The sequence below is a fragment of the Thermobia domestica genome, chromosome 6, assembly GCF_964235325.1.
Source record: "Thermobia domestica chromosome 6, izTheDome1.hap1.1, whole genome shotgun sequence".
In the NCBI taxonomy this organism is placed as follows: domain Eukaryota; kingdom Metazoa; phylum Arthropoda; class Insecta; order Zygentoma; family Lepismatidae; genus Thermobia; species Thermobia domestica.
This window is the reverse complement of record NC_137459.1, coordinates 146,691,368-146,718,216: the sequence shown is the minus strand read 5'-3', so window position 1 is coordinate 146,718,216 and position 26,849 is coordinate 146,691,368. Positions and strand designations below refer to the sequence as shown.

General features: G+C 35.6%; 1 protein-coding gene across 1 annotated transcript; it reads left to right on the top strand.

Annotated features, from left to right (window-relative positions):
• Nucleotides 1-1,056: 1,056 nt before the first annotated feature.
• On the top strand, nucleotides 1,057-16,298 carry LOC145687725 (uncharacterized). Its single transcript, XM_081761179.1, has 4 exons — nucleotides 1,057-1,211; nucleotides 7,872-7,988; nucleotides 11,662-11,894; nucleotides 15,556-16,298. Exons 1-4 carry the CDS (start codon nucleotides 1,095-1,097, stop codon nucleotides 15,965-15,967), a joined length of 879 nt encoding a protein of 292 aa, XP_081617305.1. The 5' UTR covers nucleotides 1,057-1,094; the 3' UTR covers nucleotides 15,968-16,298.
• Nucleotides 16,299-26,849: the final 10,551 nt, after the last annotated feature.

Sequence of the window (26,849 nt, the reverse complement as noted above, 5' to 3'; positions counted from 1 at the left end):
TAAAAATGCACCAATTCGCACTCCTAGAGGTGTTCAGGCGTGGTTTTATGAACATTGGGATGAACTACAACACCTCCCCTACCATGATCGCTATCCAGACATAGACATTACTTAATATCTGTGGTCAGTTCTGAAGCTTATATTCCTGAGCAGATATCATCCTCCGCCCTCACTGATGGAACTGAGTGTTGCACGTCATGAGAAATGGTACAATGTCCCTCCGAAACCTATTCATAACTTATATGCCTCTTTTCCAACCCAAAAAGAGCTGTTCTGAAAGCTAATGGAGGTCCCGTGTCGTATTAATGGGGTAAGTTGCATTTTTGCCTTGCAATTCCATTATTTTGATAACCATCTGTGTATGTATTCATGTTATATGTATTCAAAGAATTTATTTTCGAATGATATTACCATTAATCCCGTTCTTCATGGAGAAGGTGACAAAGAACTTAATCCTTTTAAAATAAAAGTCTTCCGAATAACAGAAAGATTCTGTTGTTAACATCAGCTATAGTTTCAATGTTCCTGATATTTTTACACTACAAAAGTGTGATATGCTTAAGCACGAAAAGTCTAATATAATTACTGTCTGTCCATTCATATGTCTGCCGACAGGTATGAAAGCAAAAAAAGGTAGCAGACAACGAGGAAATATATAATTTTAATCATTAGATATATCGTCTCAAGAATAGATCATACTTCTTCAATTATTCATCTGCGCTAACCGAAAGTATCAGACCTATTACTTTCGATTTCAACATTGGATTGCTCTAGTTTAAAAATCTGTCGAAATTTCAGAGTGTGCAATGAAGCTAATTTGTTTCTTTAGAAGGAGATCTCACTTAGGTCTACCATAAAAGTTGTGTGAATAGGGTTTCTTTTAAAAGTAATCTACTTATTTATACATCTCCGAAGAACTTGATTGTAAATGAGACTCTACACTCTCCTCAAATTTTGTAACTTGTCCACGAACAGAGCGTTTTCTTGTTTGCTCTGTGTTTCCGTGCATCTGTTGTCTTCCTTAAATTTAGCTGATGTTGTTTTCGTAGACGGATGCATCTGAATCTGGAGTGAATGAATCAGCAATTGGAAATATGGGAAACTTAGCAGCATTTGAGCAGAGGGATGATGACATATTAGCTGATGTACCTGGGAGTCAAATTCCTTCTCTCCTACAAATGCTGGAAATAGAGTGGCCTCATACGATGTATGTAAGTACTATGCATATTCTTTTGGTGTAATTGTTATTATCACCAATGTTTCAAAGAATTAAAGAACAAAATTAAGCGTAAGTCTTTTTGTTTTCTATTTCAAATGTAAAACTAATATAATTTACGAACTTTGTATACGTTACGTGGATTTTTCTTTCAACCTCCATTAAACTGACAGAGGAGAAGAATGTAAGATGACGAAACGAGAATAATGCAAAGTTTTTCATTGGACGTTACCCTCTTCCCAGCTGGTAGACAGACATTTCCGTTCAATCATTGTGCAGTAGCGAGCTTGAAAACACATCAAGTGCAATCTATTCGCCCGCCAAGTATGAATTCCAAGTAAGTGATGGTTGTATGGCTAGTGCTGCAGAAAGTTTGGAAAAGGACTTATCGATGTTGATGATTATGGCGACTAAGAATGAAAAAATATGGCAGGAACCTTACTGAACGCGTGAATCACGTATTTTGTGAAAAGCGTAGATTGCGATTCCCAAACTGTCTGCTGAATTTCCTGAAATTTTGAGATTTGTGCCTGAAGAAATTGCATTACACTAGGCGGAAGCTTCGACTGCACTCCATGTGTTTCAAAGCTCGCTGCGCTCCAATGGTTAAACAGCAGGATGGAATATGCTCCAATGATTAAACAGCAGGATGGAATAACGTCCAATGAACAGTTTTCTTTTGTCTCTGTTTCGTCATATCACGTGTTTTTACTCTGATGGTTTAACGGAGATTGAAAATAGAGTACATGTTGATTAATATTCTGTATAAAACTAAAAATGCGCAAAAGGGAGCAACTAAACATTTTTTTCTGGTCTCTTTCACGGAATAAGTTTTTTTTTTCATATAGTTGTTTGATGCTGTTGTGTAGGGGACACTTCGCGAATGTACCTTATAATCTACAGGCCTACGTTTAATATAACCTCAAGACTATACAGAACTTTAAGTACCAAATTAACTAGCATCTACATTATCATAAAGAAATACACCTGGCAATAATACACACACACACACACACACACACACACATATATATATATATATATATATATATATATATATATATATATATATATATATATTAAATAATAGGGTAAATTTGATTAAAATTTAAAATTCTCTAAAAAAAAACAGAAAAATAAATTTCCTACAATCAAAACGTATTTAATAAATTCAAATTTACTGTTAAGTAAATGAATTTAAAATTAACAATATCAAAAGGTGACTGTAACGAAATCTGCATAAATATAAATTTCATGTTTAACTTCGCCGTAGAAACGTGCAATTTTTTCTTTAAGGAAGATAATTTAAAAAAAAAAAAATGTTCACTATTTCGTCCGCTGCAATCATCACATGGTCACTTCAGAACTTAACAAAAAACTAAGGCCATCAACCAAAAAGCAAGGAATTGAAGTTGTAGGTATGTGGTTAGCACATCGCAAAACACTTCGTCATTGTTGTTGGTTTTCTTGACCGAAGTTCACTACCTGTATCTTCCAGGAATCTCTGCAATTATTTCCACGACGCTGGATGAACACCACATTTAATCATATACTAACCAATCCTTGAGGCTAAAGCATTAGCTACGTTTCGTAAATGTTATTCTAGATTCTAGTCGAAACATGTGGTAGCATTGAAGGTTGTTTTTCATGAATCCGAATATGGTTACTATAAGTTTCGTCCCAGGTTTCAAATTTTAAGTTAATACGAGTTTGACATTTTTCTGTTTTGCACATCTTACGTTTCAAAACTATAGTGTAACATAGACAGTGGCGCAACCAGGATTTAATTTTGGGAGGAGCCAAGACTACCTAGTACAATAGTCTGTAAGCTACTTGCTGCACCATCTGATATGAACAAATTGAAAGTTTGAAATCTCCTCATTATAAGAAATTTAGTTATCCCTATTATTAACGGGGGCACGATGGCTCTGTGATAGAGCGCCTACCTCTGGTGCGTGGAGTCCCTGGTTCGATCTGCGGCCAAGTAAGTTTGTGATGGGTCTGTGTCCATGGGTTTCCTCGAGGTACTCCCGTTTCCTCCCAATTTATCTTTCCACCAATTCTTCCATCACCATTCACTTGCTTTAATCGTAGTCTCCCTTAGCCTAAAGGGCATTACGTGGGACTTCAAACTTGTAGATTTTATTTCCTTTCCCTATCATTAACACGGCAAATTGCATTGAAATAAAAATTCAAATTTACAGCTATTAATACGATATTCCGCACATGATGTCGCATGCCTCAGTACAGATCAAGAGCGCTGTTGACGCACGGTACCTGTGTATTTGTGAGTTTACATATTTTTAAAGATACCGGACAAATTAGAAACAGTAATGATTGTTTGGAAATTTCAACAAAATTTGACTGCAGCGCAGTTTGATTGCAGTTAGCCGAGATTAGTTTCGGAGGGGGGCTGGGCCCCGAGTTCATAGCTGGTTGCGCCACTGAACTTAGACTTAAGATTTGGGATCATTTGGGTTTGACTGTCATTGTAAATTTTTGAGAGCAATCAATCTAGTTTTCAAAGATAATTCCCTCTCTCAGTAGTTCTGATTGAAACTCGAATGCGCTTACGCATTCTTTATATGTATATAAAAATAAATGTGTGTATGTATATATGTGTGTGTATGTGTGTGTGTATGTATGCATGTTCCACTTAACACTGAAACACCTGTAGCAATTTTAACAAAACTCAGTGTACATATTACTCTGAAAAAGAGTATTGCTGGGGTAAGATCATCTAGCACACCTAGGGAAGAGTGGGAAGAGTGGGAGAAGTGATATATACATCCCTTAGGTTCAAAGTTATCTTCCAGTTGGGATAGGACTCATTAGCATTTCTACGGGAAGTGGAGGGAAAGACATGTAAAAATGGTCAAAAATAACATATATTAATGTCGAGTCGATGGTTTTCGGGATCGCTTAGATAAATAGTGACATTCGCGATGCCTTCTAAGTTCGATATGAGCCCCCGTTAGCACTCTAGGAATGAAATTGTGACGTGTAAAAATATCGAATACGATGGACATTACTGTCGAATCATTAGTTTCTAGCGTCGCTAAATTATTATTTTTTCAGTCCTGATTCCGTTTAAGTCCAAGCTCAGCCTCAAGTAAAAGCTATATCCCCTTATGGGGTGGAAGGGGTAGACATAAATATGATAAAATGAATGATATTAATGTCCAAAGAATAGTTTTCGTGGTCACTGAGTTGAAATATGATACTTCAGATGCCATTTAAGTTCAAGTTGAGGTTCCATGAGCTCATTAGGATGGTGAGTTTATTGTGGCATGTAAAATAACTGAAAATGGACGAGATTAGTGTAGAATACATAGCTTTGTGAATCCGTAAGTTGATTAGCCTCATCTCCGATGACCTATAAGTTCGAGTTCACCTTTCAGTAGGGATAAGACTCCCTAGGACACCTAGGAAGTGTGAAAGGAAGTAACATATAAGATTGTCAAAAATGACCAATATTAGTGTAGAGTTCATATTTTACGGTGTCGCTGAAGTGGGTACCCCGATGCTGTTCAAATTCAAGTTCAGCCCCATTTAGTACCTCTGGGGGAGGGAATGGTGACACGAAAACATATTAAAAAATGACCGATATTAGTATCGAATCTATAGTTCTCGATGTTTATAAGTTGATTGTCTACACTCCCTCTACCATTTAACTTTACGTTTAATCACCGTTAGCACTCCTAGGGTGGCGGGAAAGGATTGACATATGAAAATAATAGGAAATGATCGACATTTGTGTCGTATCCATAGTTCTCGATGTCGCTGAGATTAACACTTATTGTCCCGATAGCATTCAACTCACAGTTCAGCCGCATAGGCACAGGAGGTGAGACGGGATTAAAAATTAAAAAAAAAATATATATCTAAATCACTGGAACAAATGTCAAATCCATAGTTTGGATTCGTCAAACTTTTACGTTACGATCGCATTCACATTTAAGTTCAAGTTTACACATGATCGGACATGTCACCTGGTTTGGGAATTTACAGGGGAAACGCCAAAAGCGTTGCTCCCACATCTCTCTCTATATATATTTAGGTGTATGTGTATGTAGCTATTTTGAACAAAACTTAGTAGATATATGACTTTCAATCCGAAAAAAAAAAGAATACTGTGAGAGTAAAACACTCCAAGCTGTCGAAGTTAGAAGGAGTGACATTTACACTGTAAAAAATCATTGTGTTATTTCAATGAAATGGGTATGCGTTAACACAATTGTGTTAAAATATAACACAAACAGGTGGTTAGAACAACTAACTCTCCATTTGGAGTTGCGTATCAAATGCCGGTAGTTGAAATGGCACACAGCCTGTGTGTTAAATTAACACAAGTGTATAATCTTCGGTGCTGTTTTCTGCGTAATTGTCAAATATGCTGCCCATCTAATTATAAAGGCTTATTTACTGAAGCTGCAGTCAAACACAGTAGAAAGAAATACTTAAACAAATCCAGGTATTCGCAAAATTTCAACGTGCAAACTGGGCGTTGTGTTCTCAAATGTTTCACATAATGTTTCTGAAGAAATATGTAACACCGTATTACTGTGTCACTTCTACACTGCACTAGAGCTCACCAATCAACACCGGGGACTGTTCCAAAAATGGAGGAAAACCAGTAGAAGCACACTTAAGAGGCAAACATACTATAAGGATATAGGTAAGAGTTTCCTATCATCTTGAACAAGTTGTTGGTGAAGGATGTGTTTCGAACCATCCAGAAATACTTCACAATAAATGTTAGGCACACCACAAGCTTTTCCAGCACATAAAAGTGGTTCAGTCGATACCAAAAAAAGTGACGTAGTAACACAGAACTGGAGTCGAAATAAGACCAAAAACGGTATTAATCTGGTAGTCTGACTTGAATTTTAACACAGGGAGTGTTGAATTAACATCAAAATGGTGTTACTTATACGGTTTTGATCTTGAATTATGACACAGATTGTCTGTTGAAATAATAAGAAAATGATGTTGAAATAACACAGTCTCTGTGTTATATTAATACTTGACATGGTGTAATATTAACACAAAATATTAACACACTACACACTATGTTACTTTCTTCGTGTTGGTGCAACACCGCCAAAAGTAACACTCAACACTTTTCCCCACACTACAGACCCTGATATCGTGTCGAATCAACTCAGAAAATACTAACACAAATCCGAATTTAACACCGCTCAACACCAGTTGTGTGTTAGAAACGTAACACAGCGCCTGTGTTAAACGCTAACACCGCGGGTCTGTGTTGAATTAACACCGCAAAGTTGTAGTCTTCACTACCGTGTGTTAAATTTGAGTTGAATTAACACAACCATTTTTTACTGTGTAAAAATAATGCAAAAAGGCTTATACTAATGGGAAATCTATAGTTTAGGGGGTAGCTGAAATAAATAGTGTCACTCTCAATACAGTTTAAGTTTATCCCAATTGGCAGATTGTGACGAAAATTGGGTGAAAAATAGAATGTCAAAAATGACTGATATTTGTTTTGGGGGCCGAGAAAACATCTAACTCGTTTGAAATGATTTTTGGAAGATAGTTTATACCTACTTCAAACTGGGTTTTTAGATCATATCAATTTGATTAAAGGTATATTCTGTAGGGGCAGAATGTTTCAATATTTATGGCAAAAGTAGAATAATTTCTGTATTTTTATCATTACATTTCCATTGAAATAAATATTCTAAGTTTGAGGGGAATTCAAATATTTCCCACAAACCTATTCGCCCCGTGCGGAAAACATACATTTCAGTTAGTTGATTAAAATATAAAAACATAACTAACTAACTAACTAACTCTATGGCCTATGGAACCCGGAGGTTCAATGCCGCGTTCACAAAAGCTCTCCACTGACTTCTATCCTTAGCTAACTGCATCCAGTTTCTACTTTGTATTCCTATCTCTGCGAGATCCATCTTAATATTATCCTCCCATCTGCGCCTAGGTCTTCCTAATGGTCGTTTTCCTATGGGTCTTCCAGTCAAGACTTTGAAAGCGTTTCTACTTTCTTCCATTCTAGCTACATGGCCTGCCCACCTAAGCCTCCTAGACTTGACGACCCTAACAATGTTGGGTAAACCGTATAAACTATGTAGTTCCTCGTTATGAAGTTTCCGCCATTCCCCATTCTCGTTCCTCTTGGGTCCGAATATTCGTCTCAGGATCTTGTTCTCAAATACTTTCAGTCTATGTTCTTCCCTCAGAGTAAGTGACCATGTTTCGCAACCATACAGAACAACAGGCATGATTATCGTTTTATATATTTTAAGCTTCAAATTCTTCGACAGAATTCGCGACGACAAGAGATTTTGAATCGAATAGTAACACGAATTCCCTGCTTTTAGTCGGCATTTAATTTCTTCGTGAATATGATTTTCGTCTGTTAATATTGATCCTAAATATTTGAAAGTATCCACTTTATCAAAAGTATTATTTAATATTTTAACGCCTCCACAATTTGCCGTATTACGGTCCCGACGCACTTCCATGTATTTAGTTTTCTCTGCATTTACTTCTAAACCCATGTCCCTGCAAGCATTTAATAAGATCTCTGCATTTATTTCTACTGTTCTCCTATCATCCCCTAAGATTTTTATATATTTTACGTTTTTTTTTTTTACTTCTTGCACAGTTTTATTACCTGATCAAAACCCAAGTTGACTGGAAGAAGAAGGATGACACCCATTACTTCCGAATACTAAGTCCTGGAGGAACTCTAGAGACAAGAACCTTTTTCGTTCTTATTCCAGTGAGTACATTCCTCGACTTACATGCATCATGCAGAAATACAATTGGTAGCAACACATTCCTCATTGTAAATATAATCCATGATTTAAAAGAGCTTAGGCTTAAATTTGGTAGAGACTAGAATATCTAAGTTTACACTGACAAGGGAGGGTCACGAAGTTGCTCCGCTGAGATCCGAACGAGACAATTGTGTTTGTATTCGATATGTTATAACTAGACGAATCCCAAAGTTACATGTGCCACCGGGCGGAATGCCTTCAGTTACAACATATTTTGTAATGTGGAAGCTATAAAAAAAAAATAAATAAAAAAAAAAAAAAAACTGGAAGAATAGTTTGAATCGAGTCATTTGTTCGGAAAAGGTTGGGTAAATGGAAAGCTTGGCGAACATATATCCCATCATTTTCAAAGACATACTTTTGGGGGTAAAAAACTTTGCCCTAAAGACCCCCGCAGGGTCCCAGACGGGGTCCAACTTAAAATTTTCAAAGGCAAGGGGGGTTAAGTAGCACATCGTTTGAAAGCTGTTCTAAAATGAAAGAAAATGGAGCAAGTCTTGACTCTCTACGACAACCCTGTGCAAAATGGCGGTGAGTCAAAAAGTAAAAGAAAAAAGCTAATCCAAAAGTCCATTGCTACCCCTATAAATCGAAACAATGAGACAAATAACATATCAAAACATATCAGTGATATGTTATAATGTTAAAACAGGAAAGGAATTGTGGTATTATTTTCAAAGTACAACGATTTAAGTTAAAGCGTCTTATTGCAGGGCATCCACAGGGTTCCAGATGGGGTGTAACTAAAACGTTTCAAATGGCAAGAGGAGTTAACTGTCAAATCGTTTGAAACCTGTTGTTAAATGAAAGAAGATGAAGCAAGTTTCGACTTTCTACAACAACCCCGTGCAAAATGGCGGCGGGTCAAAATGTAAACAAAATCTTAATTGAATGTCTATGCCCACCTTTAATCCAAGATGACCGCTTAAAACCTATATTGAAAGGATAGGCATACAAAACTGCTGAAGCTAGGAAATCCAAATTTGGCATGAATGTTGATCAGTAGGTGACGAAAAGATGTGAAATGTTAAAAAAAAAACACGACATTTTGAGTTCAAAATGTCGTACTATGTATGGAACGCATGTCCCCCTCAAATCACTGGTGTTGCAGAAGCGAAATGTGGTATTTACGTTTATGGTTAATAGCAGATATTCACAAAATATCAGAGTATAATTTGTAATCCAATACGGCTGCCAGCGTGAGAAATGAGTTTGTATATAAATATGCTATTTCTTGGAATATTGTGACAAGCCAACAAAGTTTGCGCAGCTCGATGCACTGAAATCATTTGCACGTGGTTTGGTACTGCTCACCAATCTTGTAAATGAATGTTTTGTGTATATTTGGTATTGCTTGAAATATTGCATTCAAAATAACGAATGAAATACAAATGTAACTATCACAAATGCGTTACAATAGAACCCCCAATCTGACTGGTGCAGCAAATTCTTTATATATAAGGTACGTGTGACAAAATTAGAAAAATACCCAAAGGTGTTCAACTTTTGTTTAGCAGTATGAATAGGAAGTCAGAGTTATGTGCTCATCGCATATTCGTTATATTCATATAAATTATATCGAGAGAACCGTGAAGAACGTGCGTTAGGAACAAAACATATATGTGTTGTTACAGAATGAAATAATAGTTCAAGTGAATCGAAATTCAATTGTTCTTTATTGTTGCTATTGTTTCTAAATACATAATAGAGAAAAATAGAGATTTAGATTTGTACTGGTATGAATGAGATTTTCAATTAAACTTTTGTTTACATTTTGACCCGCCGCCATTTTGCACAGGTTGTCGTAGAAAGTCGAGACTTCCTTCATCTTCTTTCATTTAACAAAAGGTTTGAAACGATGTGCTACTTAACCCCTCTTGCCATTTGAAAATGCTGGGTTAGACCGCGTCTGGGACCCTGAGTCTGTGGAAAACTTCTTTATCCCAAAAAGTGTGTCCTTGAAAATGATGGGATACGTGTTCGCCGAGGTTTCCATTTACCCAACCGTTTCCGAACAAATGACCCGGTTCAAACTATTGTGCCAGCTTTGTAGCTTTGTGTACATTACTAAATATGTTGTAACTCACGACATTCCGCCCGGTGGCACGTATAACTTTGGGATTCGTCTAGTTATAACATATCAAATACAAACACAATTGTCTCGTTCGGATCTCAGGAAAGCAACTTCGTGAACCTCCCTTGTGAGAAGTTAGCAAAAGGTGGAAAATATACATAAAGTAGTAAAAGCATAGTTGTTTTGGTAAAGGTTTAAATTATTTTATAATTTTGTATTATAAAGTTTACGTGCCTCCAATTTGAAAATCAGTATTTGTTTAACGTCCGAAAACTTGTATATCAAGTTGATTTTTATGTGGAGACAAAACGTTCTGAATTCAAGCAGAAAATATTTCATGTTCAGTACACGTTGAAAAGGAGAAGAGTTGTGTAAATAACGACTTGCTATTTTTCGAACTTAACTTATAACAACTACTATAGGTTGAGCTACATGTACTACAGGTTGTATTAACTTTATTTATAATAACTGTGGTAATGTTTTAAGAAGAAGTTTAAATAGTTATAGATACTTTTTAATTCTAATAGATAAAACTAAGAAAAAATATTTTCTCAAATACGATCCTTTATGTTAACAATAAAGTAATGAACAAGACGATTCGTAAAAAGATGGTGCTGCTATTCAATTAGGCTGACTGATCAAATTGTACTTTCCTAGAAGCCATATCGTTCAATTTACCTGTGTCAAATTTTAAATTTAAGGTTTCTATGTGATTTTCCAGAGAGCTCGGATAATTTGCTAGCGATAAAAAACAAAAAAAAAAAAAAAAAAAAATAAAGAAAATCTCATAAATTATTGCTCTTAACGATTTTGTTTGTGTTTTATAAGCCAATATTTTATCAAGAATTCTATAGTATGGCATTAGTCATTTTTTCTAGAAAGAATGCACAAGAGATAATTTACACTTAGGATGAGTATCTTTCAGAATCGTGTTTTAAACAAACGCAAGCGATTTGTTCACATTTCATAAATAGATGTTTCATTAACAAGCCTACATTATAAAATAAGTCATTTCTCCTGAAAAAATTCTCAAGGTGTAGTATACTCTCAAGATTTTTTTTTTTCGCACGGTGTTCTCAAAATGTACTCAGGACGTTTCTTTCATATTTCATTACATGACACAAGTTGTTTCTCATGAGAAGTGCATATGAAGTTTATTCTTGGGAATTAGTTCCTTTTGGACAATATTCTAGGAAAACTGTTTAGGTGATTTTATCCATGTTTGAAAGATAAATATATTTTTTTAATATCCCTACAACGTCATAAACAATTTCTCGTGAAAAATTTTACAACGACTAAACTGCATTTTATACGTTCTCTTTGGATGAAGTTCTCCTAAAACGCCCATTATCATTTTGTTTATATTTCATAAATAGATGTTTCAGTAATAACTGCAGCGTAATGTGATTTAATTTGAGAAGTGGGAACGAGAAAGTTTCGTGGTATGTACTTTTTATTTATTTTTAGTTTTTCATTGCACTTTGAAGTAAAAGAATAAATGTTGTTGGCTCGTTGTTAACTACTTTTTTGTCCCTCTCTAGGATTGGGAAAACAGCATTAGTTTCTACACTTTAGACCATACCTGTGCTACACTAAAAAAAGTTCTGGATAATACAAACTACATCAACTGGAGTCATCCAATGTTCTTTCCTGGTGTACATGAACGACATTTGTCAGTCCTACTGGAAGTTGCCGATAAAAAAGGGACTACGAATTCAACAATGTGCAAAATCTATTGGCTACATCGTGATGAAGCAAAGGATTTTGAGACTCCGTAAGCTTTGTAGAGAATGTTATTTTAAATTTAAGTTTTCTTGATTCTCTGGAGGGCTATGATACAGGGTGGTTTGCTGGAGGTGAAAATCAAAATTTAAAAATTTCTCATAGACTGTTCTTAACGATTTTATTTATACTTTATAAACCAATATTTCGTTAAGAATTCTACAATACGATATTAGCCACTTTTGTGGAAAAATCCAGTAGAGATGGTTTAGTCTTGGGGTAAGTAACTTATTAAGCTTATCCTTTAGAAAATCATTTTATTCACATTTCACAAACAAATACTTTACTAACTTCATAACCTATAGAACCCAGAGGTTCAATGCCGCGCTCACAAAAGCTGTCTGTTTACTTCTGTCCTTCGCCAATTGGATCCAGTTTTTATTTTATATTACTATTTCTGCGAGATCCATTTTAATATTGTCCTGCCATCTGCGCCTAGGTCTTCCTAATGTTCGTTCTCCGGTTGGATTTCCAGTTAAAACTTTGAATGCGTTGTTAATTTCTTCCATTCTGGCTACATGAATTTGCTTACTTGAGCCTCCTAGACGTGATACCCTAACAATGTTTGATAAACTGTATCAATTATGCAGTTCCTCATTATGAAGTTTCCTCCGTTTCCCATTCCCTTCCTCTTGGGACCAAATATTCGCCTCAAAATTGTATTCTCAAATACTTTTAGTCTGCGTCCTACTCTCAGAATAAACGACCATGTTTCGCAACCATGCAGCACAATGGGCATGATTATCGTTTTATATATTTAAACTTCAAATTTCTCGAAAGAATTGAAGAAGGCAAAAAAAAAAAAAAAAAACTGAGTAATAACATGAATTTCTTGATTATATTCAAAATTTAATTGTCTTCGTGGATATGGCTGTGCTCTTAACATTGATTCTTGAAATTTGAAGGTATCTACTTTGTCGAAATAATTATTTGATATTTTGACACATCCATAGTTTGCACTATAACGATCCCGGCGAATCTCCATATAACTAATTCTCTCTATATTTACTTCCAAACCCACGTCCTTGCAAGCGTTTAGTAAGACATCTGCACTTCTTTCTATTGTTCTCCTAACATCCCCTATATATTTGTATTATCAGCATACGCCATAGCCTGGTCAATACTATTCAGTTCTAGGCCCTGGTTGCTTTCTTTGATTTTTCTTATAGCCTACTCCAGAACAAAGTTGAATAATATTGGAAACAACTCATCTTCTTCTTTTTTTTAGGCCATTCTCAACGTGAAAGCTTGTGGACATGGGTTTTCCTACTCTATCTTGGGATACATTTAAACACATCATAATTAATCTAACTTGTTTCTCGGTATTCCAAATTCTTTAAGAATGTTGTACAATGTTTCCCCCTTAACGGAGTCTTAGGCCGACGTAATGGGGCAATGTATTTCCATTTCTTTCCGAGGATTTGTCAAAGGAAAGTATCTGGTCGATTGTGATGCGATTCCCCTAAATCCACACTGATAATCCCCAATTATTTTATCTGCGCAAGGGGTCAATCTTGCTAATAGAATGTTTGAGGGGATTTTATAGGATGCTGATGGAAGAAAAATACCTCGATAATTATTACAGTCAGTTTTGTCGCCTTTCTTGTGAATTGGAACAGCGATTGACTCTTTCCACTGTTTTGGCATTCCTCCTTGTTCCAAATAAGAAAAACAAGCTGTGTCAATCATTATGTATATGTAATTGTTCTTTCTATCTGTCATTTAATCTATTTTCTCGTTATTTTCTCTTACTACAATTTAGCAAATTATTAGCTAAAAGATGTAGGAAATCTAATAGAACAAAATTGACGTAAAAATCAGTAAATAGGTAGGAAGAACAAATGAATACAACAAACAAAATATATGTTCTGCTCATAATCACATACAAGTTAAGTTTTAAAATTGACATTAATAAGGGTAAAATAATTATACTATCTTCATAAAGCAGAAAGAAAACGGGATCAGACTGTCAGAGTAAGGATAAAGTATATTCCTTTATCCTTACTATCTTTAAAATATATCAAATTACACATAGTAGCTGCATGGGTAGATTTTGTACCCAAACGTCCTCATTCCACTGTACACACCATGTGACAAGAAGGAGGAGACACATTTGTCTATCCCTTGACAGATGAATGGGAGAAGACATTCTATAATTCAAATAACAATCAATGCATTGGTAATTTTTCCGGATGCGGAAAGATTTATAATACGAAATTGAGCCTCCAGTTACTTCATTTTCTTTATTACGATGTGCACGAATATCCCAGTTGAATTCTTTTGATATACGTGAAAGGTGATTAGATAACGCTCAATAAGAATATATATATAATATATAACATTGTTGCAAATTTAAAGAGTAATTTGAAAAGATAGAATTATCCAGCCTTGATCTTTGGAATGTATCGGTTCTAAATCCTTTACAAAGTTACTGAAATGTAATTTTATATTCTGATACCACTGTTTTGACAGCCGACATATTTTTGCATTTGAAGTTAGGATATTCGTCTTTAGAACTACTTTAAACAGAAATTACCACTTTTTTAAATATATGGATCATGGCTGTAGCAATAAGTCTCTTCAGCAAAACAATCACCTATATATTAAGGTAGCAAAGACTTTACTTTGACAATATTTGTTTCATGTTGGTATTTGACGATATCTAGAATGTGTATAAAGTTTCCTACCATTCTACTGCGTTTTTACATCATGGAAAACCAAACGTGAAGGAAGAGAAGGTACTGGGGGTGGGTAAGATTCGAATCGTACTTTGCTGGGTGGAAATTCAGTACGCTAACCACCAGACAACGGGGAGAACTAGTAAACGATTTTCATTTTAATGGTTTTCACGTCACTCAATCTCCCTTGCTTGGTTCTTTAATGATTATTGCGTTTTATTCATTTTTATATCCTGCCCTTTTTTATTCTTGAAATAGCCTATTTAGATATGAGAAATGTGTTATATTAGTTTAGAAATTATTCCGTTTTGAATATTCCTTACGAAAGTATTGCTTTTTTTTTATTCCGACTGCACTGTTGAGTCACTCTAGATATTGTTTTACTTGAGGTTAGAATAGTTCTGTTTCGAACTAATTTAATCAGAAACCATTACTTGTTTTCATGAATTTTTTAATATATGGATCAAAGCTGTACCAGTCCATCTTTCGAAATAAATATCAAAGTTTATAACACTGCTATGAATTAGAAACATCTATTTTTGTTCACTATTGTGTAATCGTCTCATATACGTAATAACATAGCGTAGTGTTCTTTAAAAAAATAAGTCCATAACAACTTGACAACACTGATTACTTACAGTATAGGTGATAACACCTTTCGATAGGCTATATATTGTGCATAATTTTACTGAAATTTCTTCTAGATTACTTAAATGTATTTGAAGTTATTTGCATTTATCTTAAACTTTACCATTGTGTGGGTACCCTTTCCCCAAATCTTTGTTCTGTCAAAAATTCCGGATCAATTGATGGACAAAGCCATTCTGTAAGTCTTCCGAGATTATGCATAGCATAGTTTGGAAGTTAATAATAATAATAATAATAATAATAATAATAATAATAATAATAATAATAATAATAATAATAATAAATATCTTTATCTACTCTAATAAGTTTTATTTGTATTTTGTATAGAACTCCACAACACGCCGACTTTGTTCCTTTGCTACCTTCTGATGCACATAAAATCCAAATGTATTGGCCACACGCCACAGAGTCATCCTTAAGTTACATTAAGAAGACCATCGAACAGAATGGAGGAATTGGATTATTCTCGAAGATCACATCTGAGCTTGCAGCCTGGATTTTGTGGACCAGCTACGGAGGTTTAAGTATGCTACACACTCTGAAGCAATATCGCAGACAAGGCTATGGGAAGCTGCTTGTAAAAGCTCTGTGTAGGAAGCTTTCTGAAGACGGAATTCACCCATATGCTGTGGTTCTCAAGGACAATGAGCCATCCAAGGCATTGTTTGAAAGCTTGGAGTTTATCTTTGCTTGTGTGACAGGCTGGATCATGTACACTCCCCAAAAGGATTCAAAGTGAACACACTATTTGGGGGACTATACTGTAAAATTGACGAATTTAGGAAGAATTGACAATTATAAAAGCTGCTGTTTCGTGTTAATCTGACGAATGTTTTCAATTGTTTTCTACCTTAGTAATAACGACAGTTGAATTTCTTGTCTTCTATATTTTTTCTTAATTGTTAAAATTAAAAAAGGTGACTGTATCGACAAAATTGTAAACATTAAACCAATAGTTGAATTGCGTACTGTAAATTTCATGGGGATAAATTAAACACACAAAAATTATTTTATACCATAAATACATGTGTTCAAGTTATTCTTTCATTAATGGCACTACCAAGATACTTTCAAACATCATATATATACTGCAAACACTGACAAATGACTATTTTCTTTCAAAAGAATGACAAATACTAAAGTAAAAATATTTCTAACATAATTGTCTTCCAAAACCTAAAAAGTTATTATATTAATTGATAGTGTCTAATCAATATGTTTCTACAAAAATACTTAGTACACTTTTGAAAATGTTCTCATTTTGTAAAATACTTTACATTGTTTCAAATTTATACTAAATAAATATCTTTTTAAATTTTAAATTTGAAAATTTCATTTTTTTATATTTTTTAAAACCTTTCAAACCAAAAACGAAAAAAAGAGAAAGAAACTGCATTGCTTACAAGATGGTTACCCAATTTCTGTGGCTCAATATGTATAAGACAATCAGAAAACGTTAAATTTAATCTACGAGGATTATTCATATTTGGACTATATTATTAAATATTGTTACTATTACTTTTAAGCAGACAAAATATTGCCATAATACTGAATGTTGGTATTAAGCTTTATGTAACAGTAATATTTTTATAAAGATAATTTATGTATGCAATAAATTATGCGAGTTGTACTGTACAGTTGTGCAACAAAAAATAACGCCACTGAAAGTGTTTGAAAATACAATTCTAATCGGTACACTCGGTATCAAGTGGAACGCAAATGAGGAATGTCACAAACTTCTTAACGAGAAATAGTACAATTAGTATGGCTTATCCAACATTGTTAGGAAAAATTGAAATGAAATCTTTGAGTTTTACGTCCCATGGTTATACCGGTGAGGCTAAAGCATACGGTGATGATGAGTAATGAATGGAATGGTGGAATGAAGAAAGTGGGAGGAAACGGGAGAACTCCGAGAAAACCCACCCACACGGTGTTTGTTCACCAAAAAGTTCACTTAGCGGGGCTGGGATCTAACACGGGACCTCAAGCACCAGAGGTGAACGCTCTACCACTGAGCCACCGCTGCCCCCTAACATTGTTAGGGTCATTGTATCTAGGAGAGCACGCCATGTAACCAGAATGGAATAAAACAGAAATGATACTAAAATTTTAACTGGAACCAACCACAAAAAGATCATTAGAAAGACTTAAAACCTACCTGTTCAGCATGCCCTCTAGGCGACTATACACAGATTGGGACGGAGAGAGATCCAAAAACTCCTTTTTTGGTGTATAGTTGACACAAAATGTGTAAATCTGTTGAAACCTCGAATTCGATATTTATTCCAGGATCACCGTTTATTGTTCTGTTTTGTCATCCCTGCAATGTTTGATAAAAGAAAAAGTAATAAAGTGTTTCAAGTGATTGCTTGATTGTAACTTAACATCACTTTTCAGATCGAGACTATAGGAGGGTGTGAATTGTCAGATCCAAACCATATATACAGAGTGTATCAGACCACCCGTCCCAGGCATTTCTCTACGTTTGTAGTGCACATAGACATTTCAAACGAAAATTGAATTGCCAAATCGGATGTGAGAATCAAATGGTGATGCTTACATATCCAGTGGCATAGGGGGATAATTCCAAGATAGTCAACCCCAGAATTTCAAACGGGAAGTGGTACCAATTTGGATTTCTTTGGACGTATTATTGAAAAGGAAACAACTTTTACAGGAAACACTTTTCGTTAGATTCTACGGTTTAGCATCTACGTCTGTTATTTGTTGTTGAATTACTACCATCAGACCACCCGTCTCAGTCATTTTTCTCAGCTTGTAATGCACGTAGACACATCAAACAACAAACAGATTTTGTGTCCCAAATAGTTCTCTGCAACATAGACTGTCACAGGGGATGCAAGGAATGAAATTACGTGTTGCATATGTTAGGAGGTATGAAAAAGAACTGAAATGTCATGTGAAACATTTCCGCGCGGGCGACAATAACGCACAAAACAGGACCATTGTTGTGAGTGTTGTGTTAAATTTGTTTCCAAGTGTGTGGGTTTCCGCTCTGTGACCAAAATGCTGCCCAAACTAAACCGGTTTTCGGAAGGCTATGTTGCGGCTCTTCATGAGGCCCACTTTAGTGTTTTTGCCATTAGAAAACAGTGCAAGAAGAATGCTGGCAACATCAGTTTAAGTGGAAAAAAAATGTTATTAAAAAGTACAAGGACAACGAAGCTCCCCATTTGGATCACCAACGAAGTTGCCTAGGAAGCGGGAATGCACCAAGGCCACCTCCACTATGCAGAGGAAACTTTGCAAAATGACAATGCAAGAAAATCCGCCCACACAAAGGTGTATCGCTAATCGTCTTGACGTGTCTTTAGGGACTGTAAGCTGGACGTTACACCATCAACTCAAGCTGGAAAAAGTCATGAATGCTCGCGGCCATCTTCTCACGGATGCCCACCAAAAGGAACGAAAGTGTAACGGCCGGAAGCTGTACGAACGGCATCTGGCAAAACAAAGCTTGATGTACGTTGTAACGCTCGATGAACCATGGATTTACCTTTCCGACTGCGGCAAACCGAGAACCATCATGTACCGAGAGAAAGACGTCAAGAACTTCAGAAGGTGGGTCCGTGTCTGTAAAGCATCCTTCCCAAAAGGGTTAATGGTCGTTACTGGCTACTGTTACCGAGGTAAACTGAAGATTCTTAGGGTGGCGAAGAACTGCAAAATAAAGTCGCAGTATTTTTCAGGAGCAGATCATGCGGCCGTTCTACGAGCATGAGATTCCAACAATGTATGGGAATGATGGGATTCCCTGTGGTAAGTAACCTTCTCTTAAAATGGTCCCAGGTTCGATTCAAGGTCCTGAAAATATGCGTTTATGTTTGTTCAGTGGTAGGGATTCGGGTTTTCACGTAGCGTAACGCCTATAACCGTTCTAAGAAGCTCTGCGTGCTTACAAGATGATACGAAAAAAAAGTCCGATTATGGCTGCCAACTAGCTCATCACATCGACGTTATTCTGAAACAAATAAATGTTACAGTACACTAAAACGGTTTGTAAGTTAGAGCTGCTGATGAGATAAAGCTTGATTTAACTTCATTTCAAGCAATATCAATGTCTCGGTCCGGTTATGGCTTACCAAACGGTTCATCGTCTCAAAAACTTAGTCCCAAATATTTCTTCAAGACAATTAAAGTTTTAAAATCAGTAAACGGCTATGGTTATGCCTTATGAAATGAGTTATGACCAAACAGATCATTCCTATTTTCTTTTTTTAATTTTATGGAGATTTCTCGTCTTCTGAAATGACAAACTTTTATGACTATAAAACTTGAATAGAGGATAGCTATTGATGAAAAGTTACCTTTGCCCAAAATTAGTTAATCCCTACCTCTAACTTCTAGTTCGACCTTGAAATCCATTCATTAATTTTACACTTTGAATTTTAAGATTGCAAATGTAGTCGAAAACGTTCATTTGTTGTAAACCGTTTATTTCTAAGGTGTAATCTAATTAAGTGATCACTTTCAAACCTCTGCTTAATTTTTTTTGAAAAAGTTTGTATGATAATTTCGAACTATTTTTTGTTCGAAACTTTAAACTTTCAGTTCGAAAATTTTGGTTTGAAATTTTAGGTTCAAAAATTTGATTTGTAAGTTTCGTTATATTTTTTTTTAATTTGACACATGTTGAATCTTTTAATTCGAAAATTTCAGTTTGATTTTTTTTCGTTTGAAATAATCTTGATTTCATTTTTTTTTCGAAAATTTTAGTTTCAACTTTCTAGTTCTAAAATTTGGTTTCAACTTTTCTGGTTCGAAATTTGTAATTTAAAATTTTCAAGTTATAAAATTTTTAGTTTGACAGGTTGAAACTTTTCATTCGAAAATCTCAGTTCGAATTTTTCGTTTGAAAAATCTTCATTTCATTTTTGTTCGAAAATTTTAGTTTCAACTTTCTAGTTCTAAAAAATTGGTTTCAACTTCTTTTGGTTCGAAAATTTTGATTTCATGTTTCGAAAATTTGTTTACATTTCTAGTTCGAAAATTTCATTGTGAAATTGTTTGATTTGAAAACTTTGAAATAGATTTTTTTATTTCATCTTTTTTGTTCGAAAATTTGTGGTTTTCCAAAATTTGTTTCGAAAACGTTTAATTCTAAAATTTCAGTTTGAATCTTTTTCTTTGATTTGAAATTTCGAATTTAAAAATTTTATTTCAAGTTTTCTTTTGTTCGAAAATTTTAGTTTCAATTTTTTATTTCTAAAATTTGGTTTCAACTTTTTAGTTCGAAAATTGTGATTTGAAAATTTCAAGTTATAATTTTTTTAGTTTGAAACAGGTTGAAACTTTTAATTCGAAAATGTCAGTTCAATTTTTTTGATTTTAAACTTTTGAGTTCTAGAAATTTTAGTTTCAAATTTTCACTTGAACTTTTGAAATAACTGGAAATTAGTGGACTCAAGATTTAATCGAATAGTTAAAAACCGTTTATTTGTTAATCGAATAGTTAAAAACCGTTTATTTGTTAATCGAATAGTAAAAAACTGTTTTTTGTTAATCGAATAGTTAAAAACCGGATAAGGTTTGACGGTTAACCGTGAAACAATTTCCTCTTTGCACTCACTGAAAAATTTTGGCTAAAATATTTTGAGATGATGATTGTAACAACTGTCAATGTTATTTAAGATATAAATTACAATAACGAACACCGACACCAAGAATGTAACGTTAAAGTATCGTGGTTCTCTCTTATCAAAAAGCTTGAGAGGAGTGCATTAAGGTACGCATATCCTCATTATATGGAAATAAAGTGACAGTAAATTCTACTTTGAAGAGCTCACACAACGTCTATGTAGAGCATAAATCCAAAACAGCACAAAAAATTTGATAATATCAGTCATATAAGCCATCATCGAGAATCAAACTCATGACCTTCGGAAACTAAATCGCGACTGTGGAAACAAACTCATGCCTATAACGTAATAAAGAGAATACATGAGGTTAGAATCCTTCCCAAATTATATATTTAGCAATTTTAGGTGATCAAATACTAAAATTAGTTCTGGAGACCATGACTTTGGTTCTGCCAAATTAACCCACCAATCATGAAATTTTAATGTTCGTTCATGTTCTCCATGCCCTATAAAAGCCTATACTCATGACGTCATTATTATTTATCCACGAACGGAAACAAAAGCTAGTAACTAGGTTCAGCTCATCACTTCCCTATTTTACCTCCTCTAGGAATGAAAGTATTCTTTCAAAGTAAATCATTACACATATATGTTCTTGTTTTGTCATAAGTAACAACTCCTCAATGTTATCTCGTTAATGAGTATGATTGATAGTTATTACAATGAACCAACCAGGTTTAAACAAAACGTAAATGTGAAGTCACAGACGAAAACAAGAGGTATTAACTAGGTCCAAAATAACTTCATCTAATCCCTTTTCTCCTTCTCAAAGAATGAATATATCTTTTCAAAGTAAACCATTACACACTATTTGACAATTAAACACCGTACTTGTTCGAACAAACAATGCCAACAATACTGTGACAACGAATACGTAAGCATATGTAACACGATATAGTTGACGATTCTTTTTCAACATATTATTATAAGTCAATACACAAAGAAGCTTTTTAAATCTTTCCAACCGTTTTGTTTAATCCACAAACGAATACAATATAAATTATTATTGTTAACCAAGTCCGGGATCGCCCCTCCCTCTCTTTTATGCGTCTCAAATAAATGTATGCTTTCCTGGACACACTTTTTGCCAATTGAATATCGTGGTTCGAGTCCCATAAGTCCCGTGAATGAAAACTATACCTTAACCAAAAATCAAGTATTCCTCCCAAAGTTTTCGAGTTAAGTTGATTTTGAGTTTAACGTCCCGTTCAGCAGCTAAGATAGAATCTACTAATTAACGTGAAACCCAAACCGCTTAAACTCCTTCCGGGAATCGAACCCTGGTCTCCCACGTTAAAGGCGCATACGCTAACCGGTTAGCCACGGAGGAACTCCAAAGTTTTCGAGTTTCATATTAATACTAATACTAATTTATACTATTACTGGGATCTACTAATTCATAATGTAATAGATCATCAAGAAAGAGATCAAACCTTGATTTAGTAATTTTATACCCATAAAAAGGAACGAAAAAGCCATCATAACCTCCAAGCTAAAAATCCCAGTTCAGTGACGTCAAACGAACATATTAGCTCGAACCAAATACCTCTAATTCATTCATACCAGTAGGGGTGCGGTGGCTCATTGGTAGAGCGTTCACCTCTGCTGTATGGGGTCCCTGGTTCAAACCCCGCGAAAGTAGTTTTGTGGTGGGCAACATTATGCTCGGGATACTCCAATTTTCTCCCACACTTTCATTCATTTCTCATCGTCACCGTCTCCTTTAGCCTAACCGTGGGATGTAAAACTAAAGATTTCATTTGCACCAGTGTTAGTCCATCTCATCAAAGGGATAACCATCTCCAAATTTTATGCCATAAAAGGGAACTAAAAATAAAAAGCATTCGTAAACCTGTACTATTTCATAACGTAATGAATCATCAAGACACATTTTTTGTAATTTTAAAGAATCATCATAACATCTGATCCAAAACTCCAATTCAATGACGTCATAGCCGGGCCAAGGTACCTCTGACTCATTCACACCAGCGTGCCTGGTCCCTCAATAAGCATAAGCAAAATTTCAATAGGTGACGCAATCCCGGGCCAAAGCATCCCTGACTCATTCACTATGGTCCATGGTGGCCCCAAATTAGATAATCAAGATTTAGATAGGGTGATGCAAATAATACTTTGACAAACCGAAGATATCGACATAAATACAAAAATAATGAGATGAACAAATGACAATACAGATCGCTACATTTCACATATTTCGAATATTAGCTGGTACCACCGAACATGCACGATATGTGAAAAGTATGCTATTCTAGACACTTAGAAGGAGCGATATGAACAAGAAATGAAAGTCACGAAGCTGACAGTCATCACATGTGTAATGGACATCTGTTGATTCGATAGGGGTGCAGTTTCGTGAGCCCAACCATCGCAGGATTCATAGAACGGTTCATCACAAATTCTGTATTCAGTGGTACTCTTCTGTTCGTCTGGTCGTATTTTCTCTTTGTCCGTGTAGTGGTTCATTTGCTTCTTGCTATCTTCCTTTGGTAGTTTGTGTGCTGAAATCGATTTTCTTTCAATTTGAGTCTTATATGGTGAAGATGTTAGTATCGCACTCCCTCCATTTCTTCTGGTTCGTGATGCTAAACATCTCTAGCGATTTTCGGGCAATGATGGTAACTGTTCACTAGAGGAGAGCTCTTTACTAGTTGATGGACCAGAAGATTTTGATTCCTCGGTCATATGTGGAGAACGTGGAGCTGCTGCAGACAGCGAACAAGATGTAGCCCTCTTTTCCTCAATCGCTGCCGAAGTTCAAAGTTGTGGATCTCTACAGGTAGGCTTAGTGTAACATCTTGTAACACGAATCACGTTTGCGGACAGATATTCGGTGTCTTTGAATATTTGAGGGTTCAGCGGATATATTCCGTTGCACGCAATTCCATTGAGAGCAATGTCCATGCGACACACCATTCGACGTGTCTCTGCAACAAGTAGTGCTACACTTTATTCGATATCTTTATTGCAGTATTCTTGCGCTTCCACAGTGAACACGTTTCATTGTATGCTCCTTTAAACGGTTTCATAAAACGCCTGTCAATGGGAGGAGTCTTATGAGTGATTTGCGGAGGAGTACTGAGCAGTGAATATTGTGATCCCTCGAATATTGAATCACTTTCAGTTTATTATGATTGCCATGTCTATCAACAATTAGCAGAACTGGGTTTCGAGGGAAAGGATGACAGAATTTCACAAACTGTTGCAACTAAACTTGGTTTTTAAGTATGACTCTTTATCCAACCAGTACTTTGCACTACAGCAATACTCTCGGTTGAAGTATTGTCATCAGTCTGTCTCTCATTCTCGGAGCTATGAAGAGCAGACTAAACACATTGTACACAGGTTGTTTAGCCTACATTTGTCCTAAAAACTTAGAAGAATCCATGGCGCCAGGTGCGTAAGTGCTCGATGTGTTTTCCTTGGTTCCTAACAATAGCCGACAGCGGAATTTCCATTGTAATAGGCTTCTCTGAAGAACTGGGAGGGGAATCTTGTCCCATTTCCTTTGCACAGCTTTCCAAAGTCCTTCCACAGTTGTCAAACGCCGTTTTCCCAAAGCCCGCTTCAGTATTCCAAATCCACAATAGTCCATAAGACTTTCATCTGGAGATTTAACAGGTACCTCTTTGAAAGCTATCACCTGTATACCACTTGCCTCCTCCATCTCCCTGTAGAATGCGAGAGACGATCGTGAGGTATCTGATGAGGCCTTGTCCATCTGAATGCGTACCAGATTGTCTATAAATTTCACATTCCAAATAAATATTTCAGGCTTGTTTTGGAACAATTTTACATCTTTTTACCAAGAGGCAACTGAATGTGTTAAAATGTCGGGGCTACCCCTTTATCCTCAGGAATGTGCAGTAATATTCGTATCTTTAAAACTTCCTAGATTTACTTTCGTCAAATAATTTGCACTCTTCAGCTAGGTACTAATTTGTGCAAAACAAAAAGTTGGGCGCCATTAAACTCCCCACCTGAAATAAGGGAATGCATTGCCACCTTACATCCCCCTTCCGTCTTAATACGTCACCACGAGCTTTATAATTTCTGGTGGAGGCCTAATCATCCTTTCAAAGATTTTGTTTCCTTTCAGCACAGGCTGCCACCATGGAACAGATAATTAGGCCGGAATAAAGGTCAGTAACGCGGACAGAGCTGTAGTATTCATTTGTTCCACTCTTAAATCCAATTTGTAAAATATAGATACTTCTTTTTTTCTGTAATTCTACCTGATTTGCTATATCTATGCGATGTGCATTGTTAAATAAGTGTACAAAAGCAATTTTTCTCGCTATAAGTGAATACTGCAATAGATCAATGAAAGAAATTAAAATCGTACCAAGACAAACAACATGAAATCAATAAGTTCCGAGCAAAAAAATACCACAGGAAAATATGGATGTTATCGATATGCTGGTGTAGCATTCGGGAAACAAAACTTTAGATTTCAAGTTCCAGCTAGAGGCGCACAATGTAGAAATTGCATCATCAAATATAATCCTTTTGCATAGTATTGTCCAAAAAAGTATGTAAATAGATACAAAAAAAGAATCAATGCATTACCTGATGAATACATTCAGATTGAATACAGGACCTTAACCCTTTCTGAATTACAACCAGCAAATAAGAATGTAGAAGGTGAACAAAACTTTAACTCAATGGAGATTTTATCTTAAGCTCCATTCAGGTAGCCAATACAGAGAAGAAAATATGTCCACTGGTAACTAATCGAATTCATTTAGTAAAAGAAAATTCAGAGGTAAAACACGAGAATCTTGAACATGAAAATCGATAGAAGAGGAATCAGGCCTGTAGACGTCACACCGACAACCTGGTAGAAGAAACGAAACACATTAGTATGAATCAGGGGATACCTACGAGGTAACAATAATAGGAGAAAAGGACAGAATAAGAATAATAGAAGAAGTCCAAAACAAATATGGTAAACAGGTGAGCATAGAAAATAAAGTAACGAAAGAAAGAAACAGAAGAAAACAATACAGAATAGTAGATAGTAGAATAATAAAGATGTAAAGATAAAAGAGAAGGCGAAAAGATAGAAGAATTAGTCAAGGAGGAAAAACGAAAAAGTGATATTGAATTGAAAGAAAAAGATACCAAAAGGAGGGATGATGGAAGGAAGTCTGAAGAATTAAAACAAGCGGTTGAGACGCAGGTGAAGAAGGGGTTACGAAGAAAAAGGAACGAGACACAGGTGAAGAAGGGGGTCAAGGATAAAAAGAAGAAGCTGTAAAAGAGAGAGAGAGAGAGAGAAAGAGAAAGGATAAATTTTGTATGATGGTTGTTTGTGACGAAAAAGACATTGCAGCATGGATGTCGGGTGTCATATGACGAAGTGGAAAGAGAAACGAAAAATTCCGAAATAAAACAGTTGAATATTTGTTTATTATAGTTAAGAGATAGAGAGTTGAATGTTTGTTGATTTCACTCCTATTACCTATTATTGGGTGTGCTTGAGGGAACCAATGCGATGTTTTTGAATATCGAAGCTTTTGACGTGTTAATGGTGTTGGGTGAATGTCGGCAGAATTATCACGAGGCCACGCGGCTGTATGGTGAACGGTTTCCCAATAGTGCTCGAAAAAGTATTTCGGAGCTTAGCACTTCATGTGCAGAGGACTGGGCACGTCCATCCTCACACAACAAACAACAGCAGATCAGGCGCCGTGTTCAGGATAAACGGTCTCCCGACATCCATGCTGCAGTCCATATGGATCCCCAAATCTCGACAAGACAATTAGCCAAGGATGCTGGTATGAGCCACATGACGGTTTAAGATTCTGCACTTTTGTCAGTGGATGAGCGCCAGAAACACATGCTTTTACCAGAACATTCTGTGGACGGATGACTGGATCAGGCCAAGGTTACTACAGAACAGGTTGCCTCGAAACACTTCGGTTTTTGTTCGTAGGG